Here is a 27,924-nt window from a genome sequence, read left to right on the forward strand (position 1 = left end):
ATGATCATGTTAATAACGGTTGGCACTTAGCATCTACAGGATCCAGTGTACTTGTTTCAGATCTGTCTTGTTGATTTGCCACACACCCAAATAAAAACACAGTGGGAACAACAGCCTTGTCAAATCCTTTCTGCATTGTTACAGTATAATTACATGGTGGGAAAGATCTGATGCCAAAACAAGCCAATTTTTAGCATCCTGATCCCAGAATTTAAACCACAATGTCTGGTGTGATTAGAAATGAGATCCAAAGAACTCCAAGAGGGAATGTTTTACTTATATTATGTATTTTTTTGTGTAGAATAGAAATAAAATAATTTGTAAATAGAATAAAATGGATGCTAACTTTGATTTTACAATGTAGCTCCACAGAAAACTGGAAAATACTGATATATCTGATAATAATTTGAGGTTTTAGCTACTCAGGATGAAGCTTATTTTTGCTGGAATAAATATAAATATTTCATAGACTTTTAGAGGTAGACATTAAAACAAACTCTAAGGCAGAAATTGAGAAGCACCCTCTATTTTAGTGAGTTGTGAAATGTTTCAATGTCATTTTTTTGTGCAGCATATGGGATTCTGCAGGGCAATTATTCAAATGAAAAATACACAGAAGGTAAGGAGTGATAGAGCTTCGCCTTTCAGCCTATTTTAAGAGGATTTGGAGAAATGAGGGATTAGGTTCGTGCCATCACACACTACACCAGCTCCATGGAAATCACTCACTTTATGAAACTGAGAAAACAACAGTTTTATTTGGAGAAAATGTCACACTTGTTGCAAAAAAAACACAATTGTGATGGTTTAGCTCTCCATATACAGCCTACTATTGTCACATGACATTTTATCAATGGACTGGCCCCTTTTCTGCACATGTGTAGTAAAACCACGAGTGAAACCGTTGTAGCCCTTTGACCAGGGAGCTATTGTTTACACACCATCCGCTGTCAAGTGCTGCACCAGTGTGGATGAGACCAGACACACATGCAAAGTGACTGAGGAATACTGAACACTAGTAAGGCATACTACGTATTTATATTGTGCTTAGAACTTACGAAACAGTTATAAAACTATCTAAAATTTAATTGTATCTTTTGTAACACGTGTCAAGGACTATTACAGTTAATTTTTTATCTTAAGTGTTAGTCATCATATGCTGAATTAGTGTTATTAGCGGCTTTTAAAGTTTATTCACTTTAACGCATGAATAAGGGCTGTTAGGATCAGCCAATGGCGTCGCTCCAGTCGTTTGAATATTGAACGTAAGGAGCGCCGTGATTGGACATCAGAAGTCACGTGTCCCAGGGAGACGTTACGCTGTCATGGTGACGATGAAAGACGCTTTGTGATAACCGCGGGTGAGTGAATGGAGGAGGAGGAGGTGCTTTCACGGAACATATGGACAACCGAATCACGACAAACGACTTTTGTTTGGAATAATTTTAAAAAGTTAAACGTTTTAAGTGGAAAAAATGTAAACTTTTATTGATGTAAAACTGCGGACGTTGCGGAACTTTCCACCAGTTTAACAGGTACAACTTTGCCTTCATTGTGTTGATAAAAAAACGTGTTCAACATTGATTTATCGGCTAAAACTGTTCAAAAAAATGTTGACTTTGAGCCGTCAGGTGTTGTATTTCTGTCCTGGAGGTGTTTAAGTTGTGTGGGGAGTTAAATAGTGGAACATTTAAAAACCGTGGTTGACCGAAACCAAACAGGGTCTGGTTGTTATTAAAGTGTTGGTGAGCAGCGAGCCAGCTGGCAGTCTGCTGTGGGGCAGTGGGTGGAGGGGTGAATGGGACTCATACTAGCTGTGTTTCGCTGTGTCTGACAGATAATTGCTAAAATAAGATGGATGTAGGTGATAGGGTTATTTGGTTATAATATTAAGTGAGTAAATCAGTAAAATACAATTAGAAAAACATTCAGCTTGTTTTATTTAGATGTGTATTTCTGTATTTTGCTTTTTTTATTTTTTAAATACTCGTAATAAGGTAGTTAACAGTAAGGATAAGATAACCACAGTGTAATTAATACACTGTATGCTTAATCAAAGTAAACGTTTAGTATTATTTTTGTCTCTGGTGATTGAAAACTATAAAAGATGTTTTTCCACTGCAGGAAATAAATGACCTTTTTAATAGGCTGATATGCATCTTTATGCATGTTGGCATTGTTTTTTCAGGGCTGATTTCAAATTTCTTCTGCATGGCATAAAACTGTTGGTCAATGATTAACTTTGGGCGTGTCCTTAGGTTTACACAGGTTTGTGTTAACATTTATGTCACCAACACCAAGAGGACTGTTCTTCTGATATGCTTCAGAAAAGGTTTAAAAAATGTGGGATATTGTTTCAGCTATGTGTGTCTATAATAGCCAACAGGCAACGTTTGGGGTACAGTTTAGCTTAGCTGCAGCTTTTGTCACTTCCAGAATATATCTTTATCTTTTGTTATTGATAAATGTCATGTGTAAATCATGGCACAGTTTAAACAAGTTCAGTTTCCCCCTGCTGACCAAATTTCTTTCTCCATAATGGTGGAGCATGTGGCTTTGCTTTGATTGTATCTTTGGGTTTTGAACTATTGTAAATTGACATGCAATTTGTTGTTAAATAATAGAATAATGTGAAATATTAGCATGACTATTCTGTGTCATAATTCACCCCGTCTTTCTATAATTTGAAAAATTGCAAACAAACTATAAATCTGTTTTTTTCTTTGCCTTCTCACTTTGTGTGGCTGTAGGATGACAACAACACAATAGTGTTGGCGACCTGCAAGTGTTTCTGTTCCCACGTGTAGGATCTCACAGCAGCACACTACAACAAAGATGAGGATACAAGGACAGCCTGAGGGTGCGAGGAGGCGCCTGGATTTAAATGATGCATCTGGCGAGCTCAGGGGCGTGGAGGTCATCCGTGGTCGAGCAGGATATGGTTTTACTATCTCAGGACAGAGGCCGTGTCTGCTCAGTGGCATCCTGGAAGGAAGCCCTGCTGACCTGGTTGGACTCAGACAGGGAGATAGCATCATGGCCATTAATGGAACTGACGTTTCCACCGCTTTGCACGAGACTGTGGTGCAGTTGATTGGCAGCTGCAAAGGGCCATTGCGTCTAGTTGTGCGCACTGAAGGTCGATTGATGGGAAACCCCATCCTTAATGATATTAAATTTGGGTTTACCCACAAAAGTGGTGTTTTCCAAAAAGCAGGTGTTCTCCGCACAATTTCAGACGATTCAAGCAATTCCTCCTTTAACTCTGGTTGTGCTGTCACTACCAAGCAGAGGCCTGTGTCAGAGCCTGATATGTCACAGTGGGCACACCAGTGGAGTGTTTTAGCTAAGCAGCCAAAGGAAAATTCTTCAGTGGGGGAGACAGACTCTGTTTTTACAGACACAGAAGAAGAAGTTAATCCAGACTGGGGTATTTTAAACATGACCTTGGTGGTGGGCTACCTGAGCTCCACTGAGCTCATTTTGAACACCAGTCAATCAGAGGACAACTGTTTAAAAGCCATCCGGGACAGAATACGTCAGCTGGGGACAGAACAGGATACCCATACTTTGGTGATGATGAAGATCATGTTTGATTGCATCCGACTTTGTGACGATGCAGGAGCTGTTTTGGCAGCCTTCCCTGCAGAAAACCTTGTCTTAGGTGCTGTGTGTGCTGAGGACCCACGCTTTTTTTGTCTGGTCACTACAGCACATATCATCAATGGCCGCGTACCAGAGGATGGTCCTCTGCGGGCCTCCTGCCATGTTTTCTTCATAGACCCAGAGCTGGGAAAACATCAGGACCACATAGGAATTGCTGGGCGCTTTGGCTTTGACTGCACTATGGACCCCGATGCCTTAGGTTGCCTGGAATTCCCTCAGTCTCCCCCAGATGTACTTCACTTTGTAACCGTCCTTTACAGTGACTTGGGGGAGAGTGTGGAAAAGTTGCGAGTCAAGCTGGACACAGAGGCTCAGCAGCAAGTCAAGGAGAATGACAGCACTGGCAAACAGGGCAGTGCCAGCAGCAATGGAGACAGTGGTATTGGAAATGCTTCTCCCCCCGAGGAGAGAGCAGAACGGGATTTCCCTTCTGCTATCCAAAGCCATCCTGGGACCCACCTCCCCAGCTGTCCATGGGATTATCCTATAGCTGAAGACCTCACCCCAATAAACCTCTTTAAGAATGGCCAAAAACCTAATCCAGAGAACAGTGCTAGCACACATTCCCTTTCAGAGTCACTACCTGGCCCAGATTCTCTAACCAGCTTTTATGGAGGTCCCCCACCCAGACTGGAGTTCCAGTTTAAGCCCCCGCCGCCTCCTCTGCCTTTGGGAAAGAAAACAAACTTCTTTGGAGATCCGCTAAGAGGCAGCCAAAGATGGTTTTCAAAGACAAAGTGGCCCAAAGTCCTCGGTAGTGACCCTGAACCACAAGAGATAACCGATAACTGGTTGTCTAATATTAAACTCAGCACCAGTACAAATAACCTGCCACCTCCAATGAGCCAGATACCGTCAGACAGGTACCGGTCAGCAGAGATCATGATGCTGCCTCCTAGAGATGAATGGACCAGAAGGTTTTTCGAACAAAGACAGAAACAGCAGAAGAATAGCAGCATGAAAAATGTAAGTAACATGCATTTTTTTCTGTTTAAAGCAGGTTATCAGGTCACACAGGTGTCTGTTTAGTCACATACACAGTTGTGAAGCAAAGATGAAGGGAAAATCCTTTCGGATTTTCTAGCTCTGTGTAATTGAGAAACCTGACATTAAATCGCTCACTTGTAAGCATCTGTTTCTGCACTTTTCAACACAGCAAAGCAGGAAGTATTAAATGTTCACAGGGAGTTAAGTTTCCAGACACTGAGGGGGTGTTAGCATGTCTGTTTTTGGTGACACCTAAAATGAAATACAATAGCACCATTTCAACAGTCAATTGGTGCTGAGTGTGAGAAAACACCTGCTGAAACTCAATGATGTCATTGTCATAGACATGTGATTTTTTTTCCCTTTTTTTGTTGGTTGTTACTCTTTTGCCCACAAGATGTCCCCATGTATCCATGTAGTCTCGGAACAGGGGGAGAACGCTGTCTCTCAGCCACTCAGTATTTTCCTGTTGCATTCAATCAGAAAGAAGACAATCTTGCAGAAGATGCCATGTAAATTACAGGGTAGAGCTCACATCATGCAGCGGCAATTATCTGCAATTATAAAACATTTAACATTCATTTAAACATTAAACACAACCTATCCAATCATAAGCATAGAGGTGGCTGGCTTGTTAGAGTGCACAATCTTTTATGTGTTAGGCACAGGTTGGCAGATCTATTATGGTAGTCTTTGATGGACAAATTATTGCCCATTATATGTGACAGAAGCTTTAATATTACATTTTCATTTCCTGAATCTCCAGACAGAGACTGCACACTTTGGAATATTATGCCATTTTGTCAGATTTCTAACATTTAAGTAGATAAATGCATGTGAATGGCAAAAATGTTGGAGTATGTCGGCTTGAAGCAAAATGTCTGTGAGTCATTCATGTTTGTCTGAGTGTTAAAGCGATGGTGTCCTTTCACCTCTGATTTGAAAGGCTTCTCCAGTGCTTTTAACCTGCTGTAGTGGTAGATGCAGTATGTTGCATCAAGATGAAAAGGTTGATATGAAGTTTAAACTAAAGTAGCTTAAGGGGTGCAGTCACAAAGCTCGACTTTTGTCCTGATAGGGGTCCAGATTTTGGGGAATGGGTGCCATCCGTGCCTCCAAGCGCCGTTCTACCAAACGTCTCAGCCTGGCGCGATCACTGGATGACCTTGAGGTAAGCAACAAGTTCTTTTTTTTATTTGTGTTTGTTTTTTTCACCATTTTGTAGCACTTTCACATTAATGTGGACATTCAGTTAAACCATCCCCCTTTCTTATTCTGCTCCACTTTCATTTCCGTTGCCTTGAACTCTGTGTTTGCTACTGCACTTGTAGCAAGGGGCGGCTCACAAAGTGGTCTTTGTGCAGGCCGGAGGCATGGTCCTGTTTGTTTGGCCTCGCTAATGAGGGCTGCTGCACGACTGAATATTGTGCTCACATTCTCTCATATTAATGTTGCTGTGGGACTCTCTTTTGCTGATGCATTACTCATGCACACTGATTCATATTCAGGAAAACACACACTGTTTCCTACATGTCGTAATTGCTCTGAATGCACATGAACAGGAACAAAAACAAACCGAAGAGTGGCATACTGTATTGTATATCCACGCATTAGTCACACACAGAACACACCCGCAGACCACACATTCTACTCAAAGAGACACACCACAAATCTGCTCCTAACAGACACGGAACACAGTGAAAAGGTTCTGAGGAGGTCTGATCCAAATGTACAGCTGCAGGATTAAAGATGGCTTTGAAAGGTTACAGCAGCTGCAGAGTGTTCTGCTTGTGGAGTGCAACATTTATTCCTTCTTTGATTGATGACCTGCTGTCCTAATGACTCTCACTCATTCTTTGGCTTTTTGTGCTAATCTAATCTTCGTAGCATGTTACAAACCTTCCCCATACTGTTTGTTTTGGTTGGTTCGATGATGTGTTTCATGTAATTTACTTCCCAGAAACGGTAAATTACTTTGCAGCATCACTTGTGAGCTTAACGTCTCCCTAGCAAATGACTAAATAATTGTTTTCTAAGAGGGTGGAAACAGATGTCACAATGCTGTTGTTTTGCATATGCTTGGGCTGGTTGTATATGCAATTTGAAAAAGTATTGACATTTGATCATAAATAAAAAGGTTTATTTTATTTCATTTACTAACTTCCCTCAGTGTTTAAATATTTAATGGTAGAAAGTCATACAGTTTCACATATTAACTGGTAGGATCTGCCAATGCAAATAGAGCTGTCTGCTGTTTGTATTTGCACTCAGCCATATTGACTCCATTTGTTGAAAGAATGAGGAGTGTTGGACATTTATTTCCCTGTCTGAGATTATACATCCAGCCTTCCAATATTAGTATTATTATTGAGCCAAGACTTAAGATATATTTTCAGAATAGTTATTAAAAATCACTGCACTGTACATTTTCTGTATTCTACTTTCTTGTTATTTATTGACCGACTTGTTGATCGGTACTTTCTATAGAATAACAACCAAGAATATAATATCGCTTAGTGCAGCTGGCTTTGTACTCAAGCCTCATCTAATCTAGTTTTAAGTCACAGTACACCTACACATTCTGAGTACCGGTAGTAACACAGTAGGGAATTCTTTATGGTTATCAAAGGCAAATAGTTCCTTACCTAGCACTTGCTCCTGGGTGCTCACTTTAAGATTCTGGGTTCAGGTGTCACACTTGAAAGCTGCAACACCAAAGCAAAGCACAACAAAGGCCATTACATTTCTGTTCTTCTGAAGTCAAGTAAAAGTTTAGTTTTGAGTTTAGATTTGAGTAGCTACTTGCTTTGTGAGATTCTCACTATGAGCTTTTATACTAGATTATATCAAGACCTTGTACATCAAACAACTACAAGGTGAAGCCTGAGAGCTTCTTTTGAAGTTTTTTGTTCTGCTTCAGAGTGAATAAAACAAATGATCAGCCAGTCAGCCTGATGAACTGCACTAAATTCTTCACCATAAATGGTTCCTTTACACACATCTAATGATGCTTCTGTCTTGTGTATTGGTTTGTGCTAGCCTAGTGCTAGCTCTTACCTTCCTCTTCTAATAGTTTAATAACACTGTAGCCATATTATCAATATAATAAATGGGAAATCCTGCTATTTATACATATGAACAACATATGAAACATTAAAAAAAAACATATAACCAACTATTAAATTTTGAAAACTGGATATCCACTTAGTGAATGAATGTCTGGATGGCTGAATATTCAGGTCTGGCTCTAGTATTATTGTAAAAGATGTTCTGAAGAATTGTTCTCATGGCAGGTTTTGCCAAAATAAACAATAAGGTCCCGTGCAGCTGGACTTACAAGGGCACCATTAGACACCCTGTGTGAACAACTCTTGTATGTGGCCTTGCTGCCTACACTGAACAATCTGAAAGTGTGTCACAGGAATAAGCAGGAATAAACTGCCTGTTATATCACATGCTACAATAGCACACTAACACACTCACACACACACAGGGAGAAATGACTATATGATTCTGTTTTTATGCTGACTGCTTTGATGCACGCTGAGCTTTTTTATCATCAAATCCCCTTATGTTTGGGCATGTCGAAGAATGTGCTGCTTTGTAGCTTTGTGTGTTATTTTGGTGCTTCTGCAAAATGCCCCCACATCCCACTGCATATCACCACCACCACCACCTATGTCTTGCTCATCACAGTCACCTTGTGTGTGGCTCCAAACAGACGCTTTGTGTTGATGCGTGTGTTCAACTTTGCAGAGATGACACCATTAGCAGGGCGCTGTGTGATGTGTTAACACTGACTCCGTATTCAGCGGTGAAAACATCTGTCAGTGTGATGCACACTGTTTTATTCAGGCATTCCCTCTGTGCCTGCTGAGAAGATTTGAGGCTCCCTCCTTTGGTCCACGAAAGTGAAGTTTCTCCTCTCCTTTTAGGTGTGACATTAGCAGCGCTTGTTTGAATGCCTGTGGGTAACAGATCCATCCTGTGGGCGTAGCAGAAACCAAGAGAAGTCATGAAGACACAGAGACGGGGAGGGAGGTAAATAGAGAGGGAAAGAGGAGGAATTCAGAGCAGAGAGAGAGAGAGCGAGAGAGAGAGTGGGAGAGGGAGGGAGGGTGAGGAACCGGCAGCTGAGGAAGAGAGAGGGAGCTTTTGAACTCCCAGTACCTGTCAGGATTGTCGGCTCTTCTGCACGCTTCTCTCCTCCCCCGATCGGCTCTGTCTCACTGCACTGCAAACACAGACTCGCACACGCTCTGCGGAGATCCAGCGGATGGACTCTTTTATACACATCAGGCGTGTGGAGCAGTGCTGAAAACGAGCCGAGCACACGCACGCAGCGCCATACATGGAGCAAACTTTAACTCTCAATTCTGTAAGTCCTGAAATTTCAATCTTATTTTGTCGGTCTTCTCGTCTCCTTTTGGTGATAGCATCCTCATCTTTTCCCCCTGCTGCCGTTAACTTTTCCTTCTTTGGGCTCTTTGTAGCTTCTGTTGTAGGCTTTGAGCGGCATACAGTGGTTAGCTTGTGTGGTCTGTCAGAGGAATGTTTTGACCCGTGCCAGCTGAACTCCCCATGTGCTGTATGACACACACTGGTCTGCTGTATACAGCAAAATGCATTCTTGGATCTATATCAGGATGCACGCTGACTTTAAATTAGATGTTGTACTATAAGAGTTTTATGAAGTGACTTCTCAGTATTATTCTAACTGCACAGGCCTTTGAATGAAGTGCGCTTTGTTGCACTTGCCCCAAGGAGTGACCCTTTTCAGTCAGTCAGCTGCAGTGAGGGAAGTTGGATTCACTGAGATCTGAGGTTGTTGTCTCATAGTATTTAATCCTGTGTGAATGTTCAGCAACGCTGTATTCTGAGTTGACAGCACCCAGTTTGGTTTGAACTTGAAATGGCTGCTTGTGGTTTTTGCTTTGTGCAGGCATGTCTCTGCTCTGATTCACCAGAGTTCTTATTCATTTCTTACAGCAAGCATCCTTCTTTTGGAGCTTCATTAATACTGCATAATACACAGATCAGATCAAATAGAGTTATAATGATTATTAATAATAGTTGCTAAAATTAGATGTCATACTTCATTGTATAAAATGCTTTGCTCTATTTTTGATGCGGTGGTAATGACTTGCAGAGACGAGCAGGAATAGTGTGTTCCTGGGGATTAGTGGTCGGAAGCAGGAGAACACGACGCACTTTTATCTCTCTGGCATCACATGGCCAGCTCTGAGGAGTGGGTGGACAGTTGTGCTCACGAAATGTGTCCTTAGGCTAGCATTATAGGATGCAAAGACTCAGCAGCCTGACATTTTCTAAATGTCTCCACTATGATTCCTCCTTTTTCCTTCTCCTGAAAGATCCACTAACTGGAAAAACAGCACATAAACACAACAAAAGTTGAGCAGAAGTTATTTAACTGTCCAGCTGCTCTGTGTATGAATATCTAGCAGCCAATAACCAGATGACCAGATGTGGCTGTGGTTGCTGAGTGTGCTGTTTGACCAAACTGTAACCACGGAAAATACCCGCTGCTTCGCCATCTCTGGATGGAGACAAACTGCAGCTCCTCACACCAACGCTATGACATCATCTATCGACATAGAGGATTAAGAGATATTTTTTGAGTTAACCACACAGCTCTTCATCATCCCCTGTTGACTGGCCATGTCTGAACCAGGACTACAAACTTCTGGAAGCGATTCATTCCCCCACTCTCTGTTTACCTTTTTCACCAGTACTATTATTATGTTTCTCTGCTTCACTGAAGGGAGTCTACTGCCAAGGGTGTGGAGGTTACTCAACAAGGCACGGCTCCAGAACCTGCCAAAGTCTTTTATCACCTCCCCGGTAACAGTTGAGACACGTCTGGCATACATTGGGCTACTCGACGACCGTGCTCAACTCTTTACCCCACACCTGTAGCTCCCATAACGCCGGAGCACGTTTGCCTCATGTCTCAGAGATTGAGCAGGACAGCCTGTCTTGTTCAAGCTGAGAGGAGAATACAAGCAGCCATGTTTACATTCACTTCCCAAAAGTAAATGTAAAAGTGGTATCATTTTGGCCTTGTGTTGGCACAAGAATCTAAAGAAGTAGGCCAAGGTCCTGTCTACTTCACAGTGTGGAAATCATAAACATGGAGTTGATGAAGCTTGGTAAACTGGCAGCCTAAACACTAACTCTCATTAACTGTTTTTATCTTTCATTCTGTGATTAACATAACAACAATATGATATCTGTTCATGAGGCTTGTTTACTGCATGACCTCATTGCTTTAGGTTGCCTAAACAATATTCATGTCATGACCTACACCCTGTATCAGGCTGTTTCCAAAGGCAGGAGATAAAAAGGTTGCCCTGAAATGTAAACTAAGTAGTGGTATGAAATATTTGCTTAAGGAAAAGGTGACCGGTGGAGTTAGTTTACATATAACAGAAATAGCAAATACAGCATAATACAACAGTGTGCCATGCTGTATATATGTACACACAAAATGCATGGACCCCAAAAACTATCGACTGGAGTTTAAACCCTATAAAGTTTAGAACAAAACCACAATTTGGTGGGATTTTTTTGTCCAATACAAAAGGAGCTTTAAGACAAACATGTGTACACAGAGCATCCCATCCTCAATGTGTGCTTCATATGGAGTGCCTATAAATTTGTAACCATGCCAAATATAATGCCACCCCCAAGGGATGACCTAAGGTTAAATCAGCCTTTCCCATCCCACTCAAATGGTTTCAGGTTCCCTGCGTGACCAAAAGGATTTGACAGTAGGACGTAAGCGGTCAGTAGGACAGGAAGTGAACAGTTAGGGCAGCTTTTGTAATTGGTATCATCTGTCCTTATTCAGAATGCAAATACTTCTTTATATAATACGGTCTTATGGTGACACAATAAATGTACCCATGCCCCCAGACTGTCAAAGCACAAGCTCGTTTGGTGGAAAACTGTGGGGGGACTCACAGAGCTAATTATACGTGTCAGGTTTCAAGTTGGAAAGTCCATTTCTGGTGTTTTTTATGGAAAAGAAAGAGAGCAGCAGTAGGGTGTGGCAGCATCTTATGTGGTTTATCCACCTCAAGCCCTCCAGGCTCTGTGAGTGGAGCCCTTTCGCTATGATAATAAATTGTGGTGGGAGGGGTTGCGATCGCTGGGTCTAGTTTCCTTTCTCTGAACCTATTCTATTTTTGTGGAGTTCAGCTGTGCCTTGTAAATCAAACATTTTTCTTATTTGTTACTCGTTTTGGTTGTAGAATTTCCACCTGTGACATGCCAGCATTTGTTGTTGCTTTCATGCTTGCTGGCTTTGTGAATCTGATGCCATGAGAGGAACAGATTCAGTCAACAATGGTTACACGTTTCTAACCCTGCAACAAGTTTAAACATGTCCATTTAGAGTATTTTTACTTGTTTCATTAGCAACAAGTGGCAGCACAAATCAGAGTAATGTCAGTTTAATCCAGACAGGAGCAGAGCTGCACCCATCTGCTGTGGCTCACCGGTTGGAGTTGGGGGAACAAGGAGTAGATTAGTGCTGATCAGAGGGAGATTAAGAGATGAAACGCACCGTGACAATGGCCCCTGTTTGCATGCAAATCACTCACACAACTCATTTGTAATTGAAGAGATTACACATGAAAACCACCAACAAGTCTAGACTCTTTACATGGCTCATGGTCAAGGCCCAGACATGTATCCACCCAGTGTCTGATAGATCCTGTCATTAGATGGGCTTAAATTTCACTTCAGTTCTTCAGACATTATTAACATAACAAAAAAATGTTCTGGATCAAGTTTCAATGTGAATATTTTCTGTTAAACAAGCAAATAGCGAGACAAAATAATGATCTAGAGATGCAAGAGATTTTCAGTCTATTTGTAAAATCAACACAAATTTAGAGAGAACAAGGTCTTTTTGCACCAACTGTTCTGGAACACACACTTTTTTGGTCTAATTGCAAATTCAGAATGAGTTAGAAAGGGTCAACAAAGAGTCGTGCTATTATCACATGCTCTCTAACTTGTTTTTAAAGATAAATAACATCAAACATTAGGGCCTGACGGATACATTGGCCAGCTCATATCAGATATATTTGGCTGGTTGGTGTTGATCTGAAAATTTAAGTTAATACAGAAAAAGATCCTTACTAATTAGTTTGTGCAGGGAATTTTGACATATACCAGTCAAAATGATAACCTCATAACAAAATGTTGTCATCACCAGGAGGTCAATATAGAGTTTCACAGTCCTTGATTTGAGAACATAATACAGATATCAAATCTACGGGGACACTAATTGTGTTCATGTTGTTTACCATTCCTGCTCCCTTAGCATCACATAAGCATGCTGACTTCATCAGATCCTTGCTAATGTGGTAGATTTGTTGTGACAAATAAAATTTCCCAAAATGAAAACACTGGATCACAAAAAAAATCTAAAACACAAAGCCCTTACTTAGATATGGTCAGAGGAGTTTTATAATTCTGTGAATCAGTCCGTCTCCCTCTCTCTCCCCCTCTCACACTGCTTGCATGGTTGGAAAAGAAATGTGTCTTCCATCTTATCAGTTGCCGCACCCTCACCCTCCCTCAAAAGGAAGTCGCCTCCATACATGGCTCTTTCTTGATGTTATTTTCAGGGAGTAGCTTGTTGTTGGCCACAGATAGCAAGTCTAGATTATTTTCCATCTTGGGTCAAGATTCCCTGGTGGAGAACTTGCGATTAGTCTTGTGACAAGCAGTTCTTATTGTTGCCGTAAAGCCTGTGTTGAAATGTTTTGCAAATTGATTAAATCAAGTAGAAGCTCAGAGCTCACGTGAAACTTGTTTACTTTGTGTCAGCAGGCAGTTTCTTCACTTAGAAGCACTAACACAAGAAAAAGAAATATGTTTTTTTTTCCAGGAAGCATTTAGGTTTAAGAGTTTCAACATGCCTATCTGTACTTCAGGGAGCGCCCTGCCTCTGGGAGGTCAAAGGGCAAAAGTAGACCTGCAGGGCTAAAGTGGGCTGTTTTGTGTCCTGTGATTTTGTGACCACAGTTATGGATGATTCAGCTCAGCTCCAAGAATAGCGTCTAATTCCTGTCAGATTTCATGTTTACATAAAGTATATGCTGTGTCTGTCTGTAGCATAAAGCATACACTACAGATAAATAGTTGACTTTTTGATGTAGGAACTTTAAGGATGTTTTAGTATGGCCAGTTCCCCAGTAGGACGTTTTCAGTGGAGTAAAAAAATATCTGCTTCAGGGTAGATACCTCTGAGTGTTGTTAATAACTGCAGTAGGTAAACACTCATTAGATGAGCTCAATGTTGCAGCTCTCTTCTTCTTAAATCAGAAGGTTAAATGAAAAACAAAATTAAAAAAACATCTATGTAAGTAGCCATACTCTTCAAAGTACTGACAACAACCTGCTTACTGCTACGCCTGCTGTGTTTACGCTGGCATATTTTCTGCCTCTAGATAATAGATGTATGTATTGACTCATCTAAATCACAAAGTACTGTTTGACAGTTGAGCTTTGAGCAGTGCAGGTGGTGGTCAGAGTTTGATTGACATATTTTACCTTCAGGCTCACTGTAGTTGCTGCTCAGTAACACAAATCTGTGCAAACCTATGTACCCGTCCTAACTTGACTGCACAGCTACTCTCATACATTCTCACTGATCTGCACATACGCAATACCCAGTGCTTAAAATGCCTAATACACATACCTATATTTAGAGTTTAAGACAGAGGGAATATTACTGACACTAATTATTCCTGGAGCTGAGCCAACACAGTCTACATTATTACATTTTTACAGCTTGTTTATTTCTTCTGTTTAGCATTGTTGAACAATAGGGCCGATCAGAGCACATTCAATGGAATTAATCCAGCAGAGTTGCAGAGTTCGTGCATCTTTATCTCAGTGTGCATCAGTCTGTTCTAATGAAGAACTCATCTGATGCACACTGAGATAAAGATGCACATCGGGACATTTCCCTCATTCAGTTTAATGAATGCTTGCAGATTCCTGCTGGATTAGCTTGTAGCAAAGTGCAAAGTTTTGAGGGCACAGATTGTGTGGGTGTCTCTATTTTGGTTCATATACAGTGGGATGTAATGTGAATCGCAGTGATTAATAAATTCAGTCAGGTCTCAGTGCTGTAAAAACAGCCAATCAAAGCAATGCATGGAAACTGATCCAGGATTTGCACAGTAACGGATTTCAGGAATAAAACATGAAGTGATACTTTAGTCAAAAAGTAAGCAAAAATTACCTTAGCTTATCTTAGCATAGTCAGTGGAGTTAAGTCAATCCAACTAGCATGCCATGAGCAACAAAGACGCACTCTCCACCTGCTGGTGGGAGTGTGCTCACCTGCATGTGCGCACGTGTCTTCGTGTGTTTTTGTGTGCGTACGTGCCTGCGTGTGTGTATGCACATCGGGCCGCTGTGCGCGGACAGCTGCAGTGAATTTTAAAAACGCCACCATGTAGACAGAAACCACATAACGAACTTATCGAGCTCATTTAAAATTATCGTGCAATTAATTGATTTATGGCGATAAGCAATAAATAAGTTAATTGCACGATAACTTTAAATGGACTCGATAAGTTTTTCGGCCGCGATCAATTACATTTGCACGCTCCTTTGTTTTCCTCTCTCTCCCTGCCAAATAGGCTGGATGAAAAAAGGCGTCACTCCGGTGCGTCGTAGCGTATAAAGTGTGCAAAGTTCGGCCGTCGGACTTTATATGTCCCGCGGCTTCTGTCTTAAAATGTGTCAAATCAACAGGTAGTTCTTAACTCATTTTTTTTTAACTCATTGTGTAACGTTTACGGGATGTTCTGAGCAGACCACTGTCAGCTCGCTGTGTGCGTCACCACGGTGCGTCACCGTGCTGCGGGGCTTGGACGCTGGTTACAGTAACACAGAGGGCTGTGAAGCTGCACAACACCGGTTCAACACTTCGACCCAATTCACCACGAGACTAAACATGCTTATGTACACAACGTGCTCTCAGAGAGAGTCCGCGTTGTACGAGTGAAGTCCTCTGCCTTCTTACTGGCGGCACTCGCGGTACCACCACCCACTCTAGTTCTCTTGCCCAGTGCTCTTGTGCCATCCCTGCTATCTATATTTTTGATGTGGTTTCTGTCTACATGGTGGCGTTTTTTAAAAGTCCCTGCAGCTGTCTGCGCACAGCAGCCTGATGCGCATACGCACACGCAAACGCGTGCGCACACAAACACACATGCAGATGCGCACATACTGGTGAGCCCACTCCCACCAGCAGGTAGAGTGCGTGTTGTTTGGCTCTCTGTTGCTCATGACATGCTAGTTGGTTTGACTTAACTCCATTGACTATGCCCAGATAAGCCATGGTAATAGGCCTACCACTACTCATAATAATAATATCAATATCAACCTTAATATTAATATAATTAATAATGATAATACTAATAATAATGTTTCTGATTGAGGGCCATTCCAGTGTTAAATGTTCTATAGAAATTAAAGTTTATTGATCTTTGAAAGGGTGTACTTGCATATGTCGTATCATTATATTAGTTGAACATGGTCTCAAAATGACAATATTATCGCTTATCGCAATAATTTCTCTTGGCAATTAATCGCCCAGCAAAATCTGTGACAGGCCTAGGCCTATGCATAATTTAAAGCCATAATTGTTTCCTTTAAAACCCTTTTTTTTTGGTCTGGACACCCACTTTACATTCAAAAAATTTGATAATAATTATATTGATAATATTTGAAAATCACAGCAGCTTTGCACACAGGTGCGTGTCCTTATTCACCTGCATTTGTACAGTTCATTCCCATTGTATAAGCAGGCCAGGTTTGTGTCTTTCCTTCTTTTCATTTTCATGTGATGTGTTTATATGTGAACACACACAACCATCCAAACCACCTACACAGCCATGAGACAATCATCTAATGAAACAGGCATGAAAACTAGGCTACTAATAAACACTGTATCATCCATTACTTACGCCAAAATGAAGTCAGAAGAATGCCACGGGAAAGCCTCAGAATGTGCTTTATAGTAGTTGGTCTAAAAACAGCCGACGTGCTGATTGTAGAGATTTGCCAGAAATGTGGAGGCACAGCGCTGCAACGGAGAAAAAATAGAAGCCAGAATTTAAAAAAAAAAAAAAAAATCATTTTGCAAGCAGAAAACACAGATTGACACAACTTCTATTTGGAGTGTAAGAACTGTGCTCTGTGACAGCAGCTAATGAGGCTCAGAGTTCAACTCGTGGCCTACCAAACTTTTATTTTGACTAAACCGAATTCATATGGTCCCAATTTAAACTGACTGGGTATTTGAAGTATAGAGCGAGTGCCCCAACTGGAAACAAAAGAGAGGGGGGGGGGGAGGCCTGTGTGGTTTTGACATGAGGGGGAATAAAGCTGGGGGGTTAATTCATCTGATTCCTTCATGCCACTGTGGCAAATGCTGTATGTATTGTCAGACAGGTTGCCATGGCAACAGCTGCAGAGCAAGGAAATCTTTCTTTCCTCATTCGCACCCACCCTCCCCTTCTCTCTTCCTTTTTTTTTTCCATTTCTGTCCAGTACCTTGTCAAATTTCTCCCTCCCTCTCTCCAACTTGTACAGACATGGTTTGCGGAGTTTTGGGTGGGGAGTGTTCAGGTATGCGTTCACACACACACACACATACACACACACACACACACTTTGTCTGTGTGCTCCTGCCGTAGCAGACTAGGGAACAATGAGTCTCAAAAAGAGACTTTCCTTCAAGCGGACTTGGAACTTCAACTCTGTAAGTAAACAGTGGCTCACCGGCCGAGCCTCCTCTTCCTCTCCTGTGTGAAGCTCAGAGACTCCTTTTGTTCTGTCAGCTGCTTTTCTCATTAATCTCCTTCTTTGTCGTTTGTTTCTCTATCTCTCTCACTCTCTCTCTCTCCTACTCAGAACAGCTGTTTGAAGTGGCAGCGACTGGTGATTGTTTGCGGCATTAGCTTTTGCAAAAGTTAAGAAAAGACTTGTTTAGTGTGGAATGGGGTTCTGTCTCAACCCAATTTTTAAAGACAGGGACATGCCAAAACAAGCCCAGAAGAAAAAAGAAGTCACTTTTTCAAAGATCAGAAATACACTCTAGATAGGTGTTAATGAAGAAAGAAGAAAGATTAACAATTCATCTGATTGAACAAGGATGAAAGTTTGTTTAAGTTGTGTTGTGTCACTTCAGATCATACACATAAATCAGCCTCATCAACGTTCCATCAGCATGTGGTGTCTCCAGATGTCAGACTATATGGCGTGGGAGGGGAGGGGGGACTGTACCACAGTAACGAGAGCCAGCCTACTCGCTCCTGTTTCCATTGTGATTTTGTCTGTTTGGTTGACACCCCTGTAAGTGGACAGCTTTCAGAGGGCTTCCAACTGGGGAATGGGATATTTGCAATCTAGTTTTATATAAAGGAGATCAAAGAGGGCCTGTGGAGCTGTAGAGCCACCCACAGTGGGGCCAGTTTGTCACCAGAGGTGTCAACAGAGGAAGGGACAAGAGGTGAGGATCAGCCTGGGTCATCACGTTGGAGACTTGTGGGCAAGGAAGCAATAACGAGTTGAAAAACACAGTGGTGTGTGTGTGGTCTAACCCCTGCAGCTTCATACATACAAACACACTACTTTCTCTGCGTCTTTGTATTCGAGTACAGTTAATTGATTAGACATTTTTCTAATACTTTAACCAGATACAAAGTCAAACATGATGTGTGAGCAAAATTTGGATTAAAGCTACAGTGCTACATTTTTTGTCACCATATATAGAATGAGCACAATGAGTATACAGGTGAGAACGTTGGGCCTACTCAGCCTGTTGGTTGGGAGCTAAGCTGACCTCAAAGAGTGACTAAGAAAAACATGCCATTGATCATCCTCGACTTTGCCAAGATTGTTGTTAGGGTTCTTATTAATCTAGTTAATCTAAGAAGCCAAAATGATCAACTATGCTTAGGTGGCCGGCAGGGATTAGGATTTGTGTTCTTGTTAAAAACCGCTGAAAGCATCAAACCCAAGAGTGACAGTGGTGAAATGTTGCCACAAACTCAAGACATGCTGCAAAATGCAGAAAGACATACGCATTACACAAATCCAGACTTGTTCGTCATCATATTTCTCCCTGCCATGACTGTGTTTTAAACTATGAGATGTTACATCAACTCTGTGTGTCAACTCTTTTCTGCTCTGACACATATTTATCATGAACTATGCGTCACCTATATTTGTCATATAGGTGCAGAAACCTCTCTTAAAGACACCAATTCATGTTGTCAGTTTTTAACCTGAAGCTCTTATGTTTTCCCCCAAAATGGAAAATTTACATGACACTCTGTGACATGATGTCTGTGTTGTTCTTTAAAATGAGCTGCAGTCACAGCACTGCGTGGATTCAAGGTTTGAGGTTGAGCTGTTTTTAGCCCCAAAGGGACAGACAGATGGAGTGGGTGTTCTCTCCCTTTCTCTCTCTCTCTCTCTCTCTCTCTCTCCTGTTTCAGCTTCATGTTGGTCCTCATGCTACCCACCCATGATTACTATACACATGCTAGCCACCACAGAAGGGCTGGTTTTTGGGTGTTGACGATATATAGAAGTTGTAAAGAGGCTGTGACAGACAATTAGTGGTTCAGTGGTGTGTGTCTGATACAGCTTTTACATGTGGTCACTCCCAAAATGGAACCAAACGTCACACATCCCTTGTGCCTTCGGATGACCAGTAACAACAACTAGAAAGAATAGGCTGGGCCACAATATGTCTGGGCTTGTTCTGCAGCTCATTGATCAAGCTGAAAACTACTAATTAAATCATTTATAATGGGATGTTTCACTGTCAAAAACAGCCCCCGCCAGCAGTCATTAGTTTTTGTTAACTTTATAATATTGCAGCTCAGTATTATGCAATTGCACCAGAACCTGGCATTAAGATCCTTGTTTAGACATCGAGTATTCACACTTTGAAGTGGCAGCTCAGAAAACACTCTTCTGGAAATAGTCTCTCCTTTTCACATGAATCCTCCAACGCACCATTTTTTTTTCTTTTTGGACCAAACCCTAAGATGTGCCTCTCTTATCCTCCCCTGCATTTAAATATGTATTTGCGACAACAGCTCCACAGTTTGGGCATTAAATATCTTGTTATTAGCATTAGCAAAATGATGGTTTGCATAAGCCAAGTAAACATTAGTTGATCCATCATGAGATCAGACATAGTGGATGTTATATTAGGCTTTAATTACACTCAGTTAGGCCATTTTTCTGTATAGTGATCAACATCAGACATCCCCACAGCTTGAAGTGATGTCTTCAGAAGTCCTGCTTATCAAAATAATTGATTTTCCTGTGAATTATCTTCACACTCAGTTATAGAAAGTTGTCACCATGTAATTTTCATGCCCAGTGGGGGGTGCCTGAGCTGTTTGCCTTTATTCAGGGACATCTACACATGCATGAACCCCGAATTAGCAAGTAAAAAGAGGACCATCAGAGCCAGTGATGGCCTCTTAAGTCGCCTGCCTTGATGACTCCTGATCTTTGTGACTGCAGTTAGCAGGAATGTACACACTCATGTCTGTGAATGTGTGTAAGGATAATATAAAGTGAAGGGTGGGCCCTGGTGTGGAGGTGTGAACAGCTGTGTGTGTGGTACATGGTAAGGGTCCACCCACTTACAGATTAATGGTCCTGTGTAAGGTCCCAGGAACCAACCCTTTCTCAGTAGCACACACACACACTCTCAGAGGAACACACACCTCAGAGACTGGTGTAATGCCTGAAGAGATACCAGTAGCTTGTCTCAGCCCAGGAGGTCATGAGGGCAGCCTCTCACTCATGTCTCTCTTTGTTCTCTTCCAGTCTGCTGCTTCCTCAGATGGTGGTGAGTACAAAACCTTTATTATGACTTTTAAACACTGATGCCCTTAATTTTTCTTTTTTACTAACAAAGTTAAGCTGTTTTGTAGGACTACTTTTTTAAAGTCTGTTTTTATTTCTAATTTTCCAATCCACCTTCAGCATAGAACCTCATAGTTGCTCCATAAAATGCTCTAATAAAAAGTCTTGATGTATTCGCTCTAGCCAGCATGCCTCATTAACAAAGGATGTTTGTTGAGCGTGTTTTTGGTTACAGTCAGGGCTAGCGTGCACGTCTGTCTACCATCTCACAGCCATTTTAACAACGTTTGCTAACGGGCTTGCTGAGGCTGTGGCCAGCAACGCGGCTCAGAGGGGCACGGCTGTTTGCTTTCTAAAGCCATCTCATTAACTGAGCGGCGAACAGTGTGGTGAACAGAGATCCCAGAAAGCCAGAGTCCTAATACATTAACTCAAGTCTAAACAAACAGCTTGTCAGCAAATGTTAGACAGGGACTTTTAGCAGCACATCTAAAAAAAGAAAAGAAAATATTTAACATAAAGCAGATACGGTAGGCTTGAGAGTCAGTTATCTGTCAGTGATGTCACTGTTTACAGTGTTTTTATTTCACAACAGACAAATTGCAGCCATTTGTAAATCCTTCCCACTCATGAAGATATGCACCTTGTTTGACCTTGTTTGTGTTCTGAGATGCAAACATGTACTCCGTTGCCACTGACAACCGCTTGACAATGTATCTGTGAGCACCAATCCTACTGTGACCCTTTTGTTTCTTCTTTTTGTTTTTTGTTTTTTTTACTGTGCACTCCCAGCTTTAAAGTGGCCATCTGCTGCCATGATAGCAGGTACTGTGCAGTCTTTAGGAGATCCCCAGTCTCTGTATCGTCACCCACTCTTCCTCCTTATGCCCCCTCTTTGATCACTTGTGCACCCTCTCCTTTTTTGCTGCTTTTGTCGTACAAAGCGAGCAACATCTGCTGTTTCTACAGACCCCGTTTTCCTCCACACCATGTTTAGAACTTTGACATTGCATATTGTGTATAATTAACCAGTTAACAGTCTAGAGGTCTGTAAAGATGACTCACATTTCAGATCCCACAACCCTTTTCTTATAGTTGATACATTTTCTCTGTAAAGCTTTGTGTGAGTTTAAATGATTTTTAGTTTTTTTTCCCCACAAAATCAATCCTTAAGCTAAACTCCTTTAATGAAATGAATGAATGCTGAATTAAAGTAAGAGTTTTAGTCACTAGTTACATTAAAACTACAGCCAGAATGTCTCTTATCAAACACACAGAAGTCCACAAGAATATTTCTAGAGTTCCCTCTGGGTGGAATTAACCTTTAACATCGATGCCCTCTAACCTTTGCTTTGTGCTCTCCCTTCTCGCAGACTACGGTGGAATCCAGTTGCAGGGATGCTGCAGCCAGAGCAGCCTGAACAGCAATGGCAGTCTTCCAGGAGCGGGCAGCCATCGACGGCTTCCAGAGCAGCGTGTGGCCAGCTGGGCCACCTGCTTCGAGCGCCTCCTCCAGGACCCAGAGGGTGTGCGTTACTTCTCGGTAAGATGGGACAAAGTCGGGACTAAGAGAGGAAAGAGTTGGTTTGCCTTGTTTAAATGTGTATTTTATGTTAAGTTATGAACCAATAAGCCTTGTAAAAATGACCATACCTGGTATTTTTGGCACTTGGGAGCAGCAGACACAGGCTGCAAATACAAATTTGTTAGCTAATTAGACATTCAGCAGAAATGGAGCAGCATTGGTATTCATTTGGAGTTTTGTTTCTGTCCACCTGATGGATAAAATGCTAAAAAGCTATTTTAGCACTGTATAAGTGCCACAGTGTCCACTGTACCTGCTCCTCTGTGTTTAACAACTGAGCACTGCCGTTATCAGCAAGGCTGAGCAACACAGTAAAGCCCTCCAAACTAAGAAAAAGAAGCTACAAATGCCTTAGAGCTAAGAGAAACTACAGATTTCCTATAAATTTGCAATTGTTCTGATCCATTTATCAATACTCAACCCTACTGCTGAGACACCTTTTTTAATAACACCATGTACTATTACCTCCCACATAAAAGATGTGTCTTTGCCCACAACACCTTCAAAAAGCTCAAGTTGTGCCTTCCCAGAACCACCTCCCTCCTCACCTTCCCTCCACACTGATCAACGCTGCACTCGCCCACAACATCCAGCGCCTACACTTACACCAATCTTGTTACATGGTGCCCAGTAATTTCCTTCCTTGATACTGGTTTTAACAGAAAACAGCAACGGGGACAGAAGAGATGGTCTACAAAAATGTATGTGCTGTGTGTTTTCCACAGGAATTTCTCAAGAAAGAATTCAGCGAGGAGAATATCTTGTTCTGGCAGGCCTGTGAATACTTCAGTCGTGTCCCTGCAACGGATAAAAAGCAGGTAGGTCCACAGTATGCAGATACGGATGCAGGTAGGGGTTGTAACTAGTATTCATGTGGCCCTATTTTACATCCACACTTTCTTAATAACGTATATAAACACACAAAATGTCTTTCTAAACTCTTTCCTGCAGCTGTCTCAGAGAGCAGGAGAGATCTACAACAGCTTCCTGTCCAGCAAGGCCACCATGCCGGTCAACATCGACAGCCAAGCGCAGCTGGCCGATGACGTCCTCACTTCCCCACGGCCCGACATGTTCAAGACCCAGCAGCTTCAGGTAACAACACAACAGCTGCTGAGATAATTTATTAGGATTCCACAATCTGTTTTGATAAACAGTGTGGTGTGTGTGGAAACACATCACACTCACATGGGTCCTCTCTCCCTTTGAATTATTCAGCTGTTCAGTATCAAGCTGAAGATCAAGATGTTTTCTAGACAGTGTTAATGGACGAGGGATTCTGTGTGCAGTAGGGGGTTTTGTTCTCATCTAGCCTTTAGTCACTTTACACAAGCATATTGGGTTTTTTTGGTGGCCATCTGGGTTTGTTTACAAAAGGGCTCTGAGGCTTTACCAGAGAGATAAACACAAACTGGCATACACCCACAGCAAACACTGCACACACACACACACGCACACAGACCCATAGACACGCAGTCAAAGATCTGTATAGTTTCAGCTTGATTTAATGCTAACTTCTGTCATAACATCAGTAGTTCCTTCTCTCTTGTTTTACTTTCTCATTCTTACTCCCTAATCTTTCATCTCCCTCTCTTTATTTTCACCCTGTTTACTCATCCTACCTTGTTTTTTTCTCTTTTGCTACATCTGCAGATCTTCAACCTGATGAAGTTCGACAGCTATTCACGCTTCCTCAAGTCCTCCCTCTACCAGGAGTGTGTGCGGGCTGAGATAGATGGCCAGCCGTTGCCGGACCCTTACCAGATCCCCTGTAGCCCTGCACCCTCAAAACACAGTGCCAGCTCTGACCGCTCCACCCTCTCCACCCCAAAAAAGGTACGTGTTGTATGTCTGCTGTGTCTATAAGCCTCAAATGAACATCTGAGGAACTGCAGCTTGGAGGCTTGAGTTCTGATGATATGGCCATGGGCAATCCCTTGATTAGTTTGTTTCTTTTCCGACCCCCAGGAAGCCAGAAAGCAGAGATCAGGTAGGTCACTGACCGAAGACAGCAGAGACGAGAGCGCCGACAAGAAACGCGGCTTCTTCTCCTGGTCCCGCAACAGGAGCTTTGGGAAAGGTCCGAAGAAGAAGGACATTGGAGACATTAACCTCGGTGAGAAATTAATTACTTAGTTGTTGTTAATTAGTTGTCTTCCATTTGTGGAGATCCCCGCCATGTTAGTTTTTCACAACACAAACTTCTAATGTGCTCAAGTGTCCTTTAACAAGACACCCAATCTCTGCCAGCCCCGGGTTTGCTATTAGCTACATGCAGGGGAGATGTGTAGAATCACAGCTGCCCTGCAGTGATCAATGCAAACACTATTATTGTAATTAGGATTATCGTATTATCAACACAGGTTGTCAATATCCCTTGAAGGCACAAATGGCATCAAATTATTATTATTATTATAGCTTGTTTTACTGTTAAATATTTTACTGTTGAGTAGTGTGCTAATGTGTCTTATCTGCATGAATTCACCCCCCCCCCCCCCCCCCCCGTGTTGTTGTGGGCAGACTACTGGGGCAGTAATGGGAGGAGGGAGTCCCAGGGCTCCTTGTCGTCCGGTACCAGCCTGGAGATGCCCACTTCCTGCTCTGCTGGCAAGATTGAGGTAAGATTCCACTGGACAAATCACCATGGCAACACAGAGCCCAGTGTCTGGTGAAGCCATCGTAATAGTCCAGAGTTTTTTTTCCCCCTGCTTGTCAGCACACTCACTGTTTTTTGTTTATGGATACATAAAATTAACCCTTTAAATCTCTTCTGCTCATCTTCAGTCTGATAATAGGCACTCAGTTGGAGTGTGGGAACGCTCACCCAAACACTGCAGCGTGTTGCTGCCCGACGGCTCTAGTTCTTCCATCACCCTTCGGCCCGGCGCCTCCATTAGAGACATCCTTCAGGATCTGTGTCATAGCATCAGTGTCAACATAGCTGCCGTGGATCTTTTCCTGGTTGGAGGAGAGAAGGTGAGGGACAGATGCTGAGAAGATCTACTACTATTATCTCAAAGAGCACAACACTGAATACAATGAACCATTTACACACACACTTTAAGCACAGAATAATTGTGAGGGAACAGGCAATTTTTGTTAAGTGCGGTGTTTTGCCCAAAACTCATTGTCACGTTTTAGCCAGAATACTTATGGTTAGGTCCAACTGCCACATGAAAGTGCAGCAGTTTTAAAGCTTTTGTAATTAATCACAAAACTTACTTGTGCATAACCTGTTTCCAATGTAAATCTTATTCCTATAGCCTTTAGTGTTGGACCAGGACTGTATGACCCTCAGCTCACGAGACCTCAGACTGGAGAAGCGTACCTTGTTCAGGTAAGCAATATTTACATGAATTGACTTATAAACCTTTCTGTTTTTGGTTTATGCTTCTAATAGCTTACATCTTCTCTTTGTGTGCTCTTAGGTTGGACCTGGTGCCCATTAATCGCTCTGTGGGGCTAAAAGCCAAACCTACCAAACCTGTCACTGAGGTCCTGCGCCCCGTGGTGGCCAAATATGGTCTCCACCTCAGTGATCTTGTGGCCAAAATAGTAAGTCGTACCCTACAATGCTTTAATCCCTTTGAAGCTTCTGTGTGCGTCCACAGAGCAGGCTGTGTGTGCTGGTGCCACAGGGTGGAGTATCATGGTTAAGGGGAGGGAAACCACCGCATCCTTTTCCATCTCTGCACAGTGGTTAGCACTCTGACTCAGCCTGGCCTGTGAGGATGGAGCACCAGGGCTATAATTAAGAATGACGACACTCCTAAAACATGCCGACTCTTTACTCTTCCCCTAAACCCCTGTCAGACTTATTTTAGTCCTGTGGGTTTCCAGGCTTTCTAACTGTATTATACAGTAGGCCGAAGATGGAAGATGGTTTATAAATTAAGACTCACGCTCAGATGTCAGACATATGCATGGATATTTGAAGGATATTTATTTAGACAGATGAAGACACTAACAAAATGCTTTTGTATTAGAGCGGACAGACTGAGCCTTTGGACCTGGGTGCCCCAATATCTAGTCTAGATGGCCTGCGAGTGGTGTTGGAGCGAGCGGATCCATCTTCGGCGAAAGGTAAAATTAACCCGGCACTGTTGTACTGTGGATTGTAAATCACGTCCACCTCTGTTATTCTGTTGATTACCACATTCAATTCTTGCAGAGCATGTCTCTTATGTCTCAAGTGTCCTTTCAACCGCTCGCTGTTTCGTCTCATCACTATCTCAACTTAATGAATTTTTCATGTCTTTTCGTCTCACAGATAAATCCAAGTCTTCCTCCCTAAAGGGCCACCCTCCAACCAGGAGCTTCTCTGCCACAGTAAGCACCCCTTTACCTATAAAACGTTGGAGTTTTGTCCTTTTCTGTTGCTGTGGCCTCATATTAATCTTTATTAACTCTTAACCAATGCTTAGCAAATTTATTGGTGCTGACTTACTCCCTCATATTTTTCCTGCTTGGGTTATTGCATTAGTCTACATACCATCAAGGTCAGTAAAAAGACACACAACTGACAGATGGAGGGGCTTTGCATGAAGGTCTCAGTAAATCTGGACTTTGCTCAGTAGGGTGCTCAGCTGATGCTTAGCCCCCTTCCCACTTAGTCCTCCTCCTCCCAATCCCTCCATCCCCTAACAGAGTGCATTGTTATTGTTGCATCTGCAGGGAGATGAGAGGTCAACACCAAAGGACTTTTCTCTGAGAGCAAGTGGACCAGACTCAGCACTCCCAGGGGAAAAGAGAAAACAGAAAAAGATTAATATAGATGAAGCTGAAGGTAAATCCCCCTTTTTCCTTATTTCGCTCTCTCTCTTTTTTATTAACTGGTGGTGGATCTTTTTAGCTTTGCTTTGCTTCAGGACTAACCGATACCTCTGGCAGCTCTGAGGGTTATTTTCTGTCAGGTGTGAGGCTGCTCTGCTGCATGTTAAACCCAACTAATCCTTTTCCTCCATCAGTTCACAAAGTTTTAAGTGAGGAAACTTGTTTGTCTTATTTTCCAGAATTCTTTGAGCTGCTGAGTCGAGCGCAGAGCACCCGAGCCAACGACCAGCGTGGACTTCTTAGCAAAGAAGACCTGGTGCTTCCCGAATTCCTGCGTCTGACTCCGCCCACTTCCTCCTGCTCAATCTCCTCTGACCTGGCCTGCTCCACCCCTGACTCCCACAAGCAGAACAGAGAGAACGGTGTCTCCTCGCGGGGGCCCATCACCTCCTCTCATCGCTCCGAAAGTCTAGACTCCTCCCTCAGCTCCAGTGCTAATGGACACTCCGGGACCAGGCGGTGCCTGCTCCCGCCTCCTCGCTATCCAACTTTTGGCACACACCTTTCCCCTATTTCCCGGCCCTCAGACACCCGGACAAGCCTCCGCACCGTGGAGGAGGACACCCACACCGACTTGACCCTCGTGGGTGAGGGCGACATCAACAGCCCCAATAGCACTCTGCTGCCTCCTTCGCCCTCTCCTGTGCCGTCCTTTGAAAGCAGCCTGCCAGAAGCCAACTTCACCCCGCCGCCACCCTGCTCCAAGTCTCAAGACAAAGGTGGAGAAGGAAAGTCCAGTTCAGGTATTTCTAAAGTGTAACAAAGCAGTATCCTGTGTGTGTGTGTGTGTGTGTGTGTGTGTGTGTGTGTGTGTGTGCTCCCTGTTGTCATGATCCCTCTACACTGACTCTGATGCACTTTAATGACAAGTTGATGTTGACTCTTCCTCAGCAAAGCATGCG

General features: G+C 42.6%; 1 protein-coding gene and 1 long non-coding RNA gene across 5 annotated transcripts in view; one reads left to right on the forward strand and one right to left on the reverse strand.

Annotated features, from left to right (window-relative positions):
* Positions 1-941: 941 nt before the first annotated feature.
* Positions 942-27,924, forward strand: part of rgs12a (regulator of G protein signaling 12a) — a 31,610-nt gene continuing 4,627 nt past the window's right edge. The window contains exons 1-17 of one of the 4 annotated variants that reach the window (XM_028429015.1): positions 942-1,018; positions 2,751-4,632; positions 5,732-5,824; positions 20,566-20,587; positions 21,978-22,147; positions 22,915-23,007; positions 23,141-23,284; positions 23,843-24,025; positions 24,158-24,305; positions 24,710-24,807; positions 24,974-25,165; positions 25,453-25,526; positions 25,618-25,744; positions 26,176-26,272; positions 26,460-26,518; positions 26,864-26,975; positions 27,202-27,765. In XM_028429015.1, the coding sequence (XP_028284816.1) occupies positions 2,836-4,632; positions 5,732-5,824; positions 20,566-20,587; positions 21,978-22,147; positions 22,915-23,007; positions 23,141-23,284; positions 23,843-24,025; positions 24,158-24,305; positions 24,710-24,807; positions 24,974-25,165; positions 25,453-25,526; positions 25,618-25,744; positions 26,176-26,272; positions 26,460-26,518; positions 26,864-26,975; positions 27,202-27,765 (3,973 nt within the window). In that variant the 5' untranslated portion in view covers positions 942-1,018; positions 2,751-2,835. Of the gene's footprint in view, positions 1,019-1,403; positions 1,536-2,750; positions 4,633-5,731; positions 5,825-8,760; positions 9,032-17,301; positions 17,471-20,565; positions 20,588-21,977; positions 22,148-22,914; positions 23,008-23,140; positions 23,285-23,842; positions 24,026-24,157; positions 24,306-24,709; positions 24,808-24,973; positions 25,166-25,452; positions 25,527-25,617; positions 25,745-26,175; positions 26,273-26,459; positions 26,519-26,863; positions 26,976-27,201; positions 27,766-27,924 lie in introns of those variants that run through there. The other 3 variants (XM_028429014.1, XM_028429016.1, XM_028429017.1) reach the window with 3 other exon arrangements.
* Positions 5,734-8,409, reverse strand: LOC114450704 (uncharacterized). The gene is made up of 3 exons (XR_003672130.1): positions 8,354-8,409; positions 7,299-7,358; positions 5,734-5,818 (listed from the first exon to the last, which is right to left on the reverse strand). It is a non-coding gene; the product is annotated as an uncharacterized LOC114450704 (long non-coding RNA).

Source organism: Parambassis ranga, chromosome 18, assembly GCF_900634625.1.
Source record: "Parambassis ranga chromosome 18, fParRan2.1, whole genome shotgun sequence".
In the NCBI taxonomy this organism is placed as follows: Eukaryota; Metazoa; Chordata; class Actinopteri; family Ambassidae; genus Parambassis; species Parambassis ranga.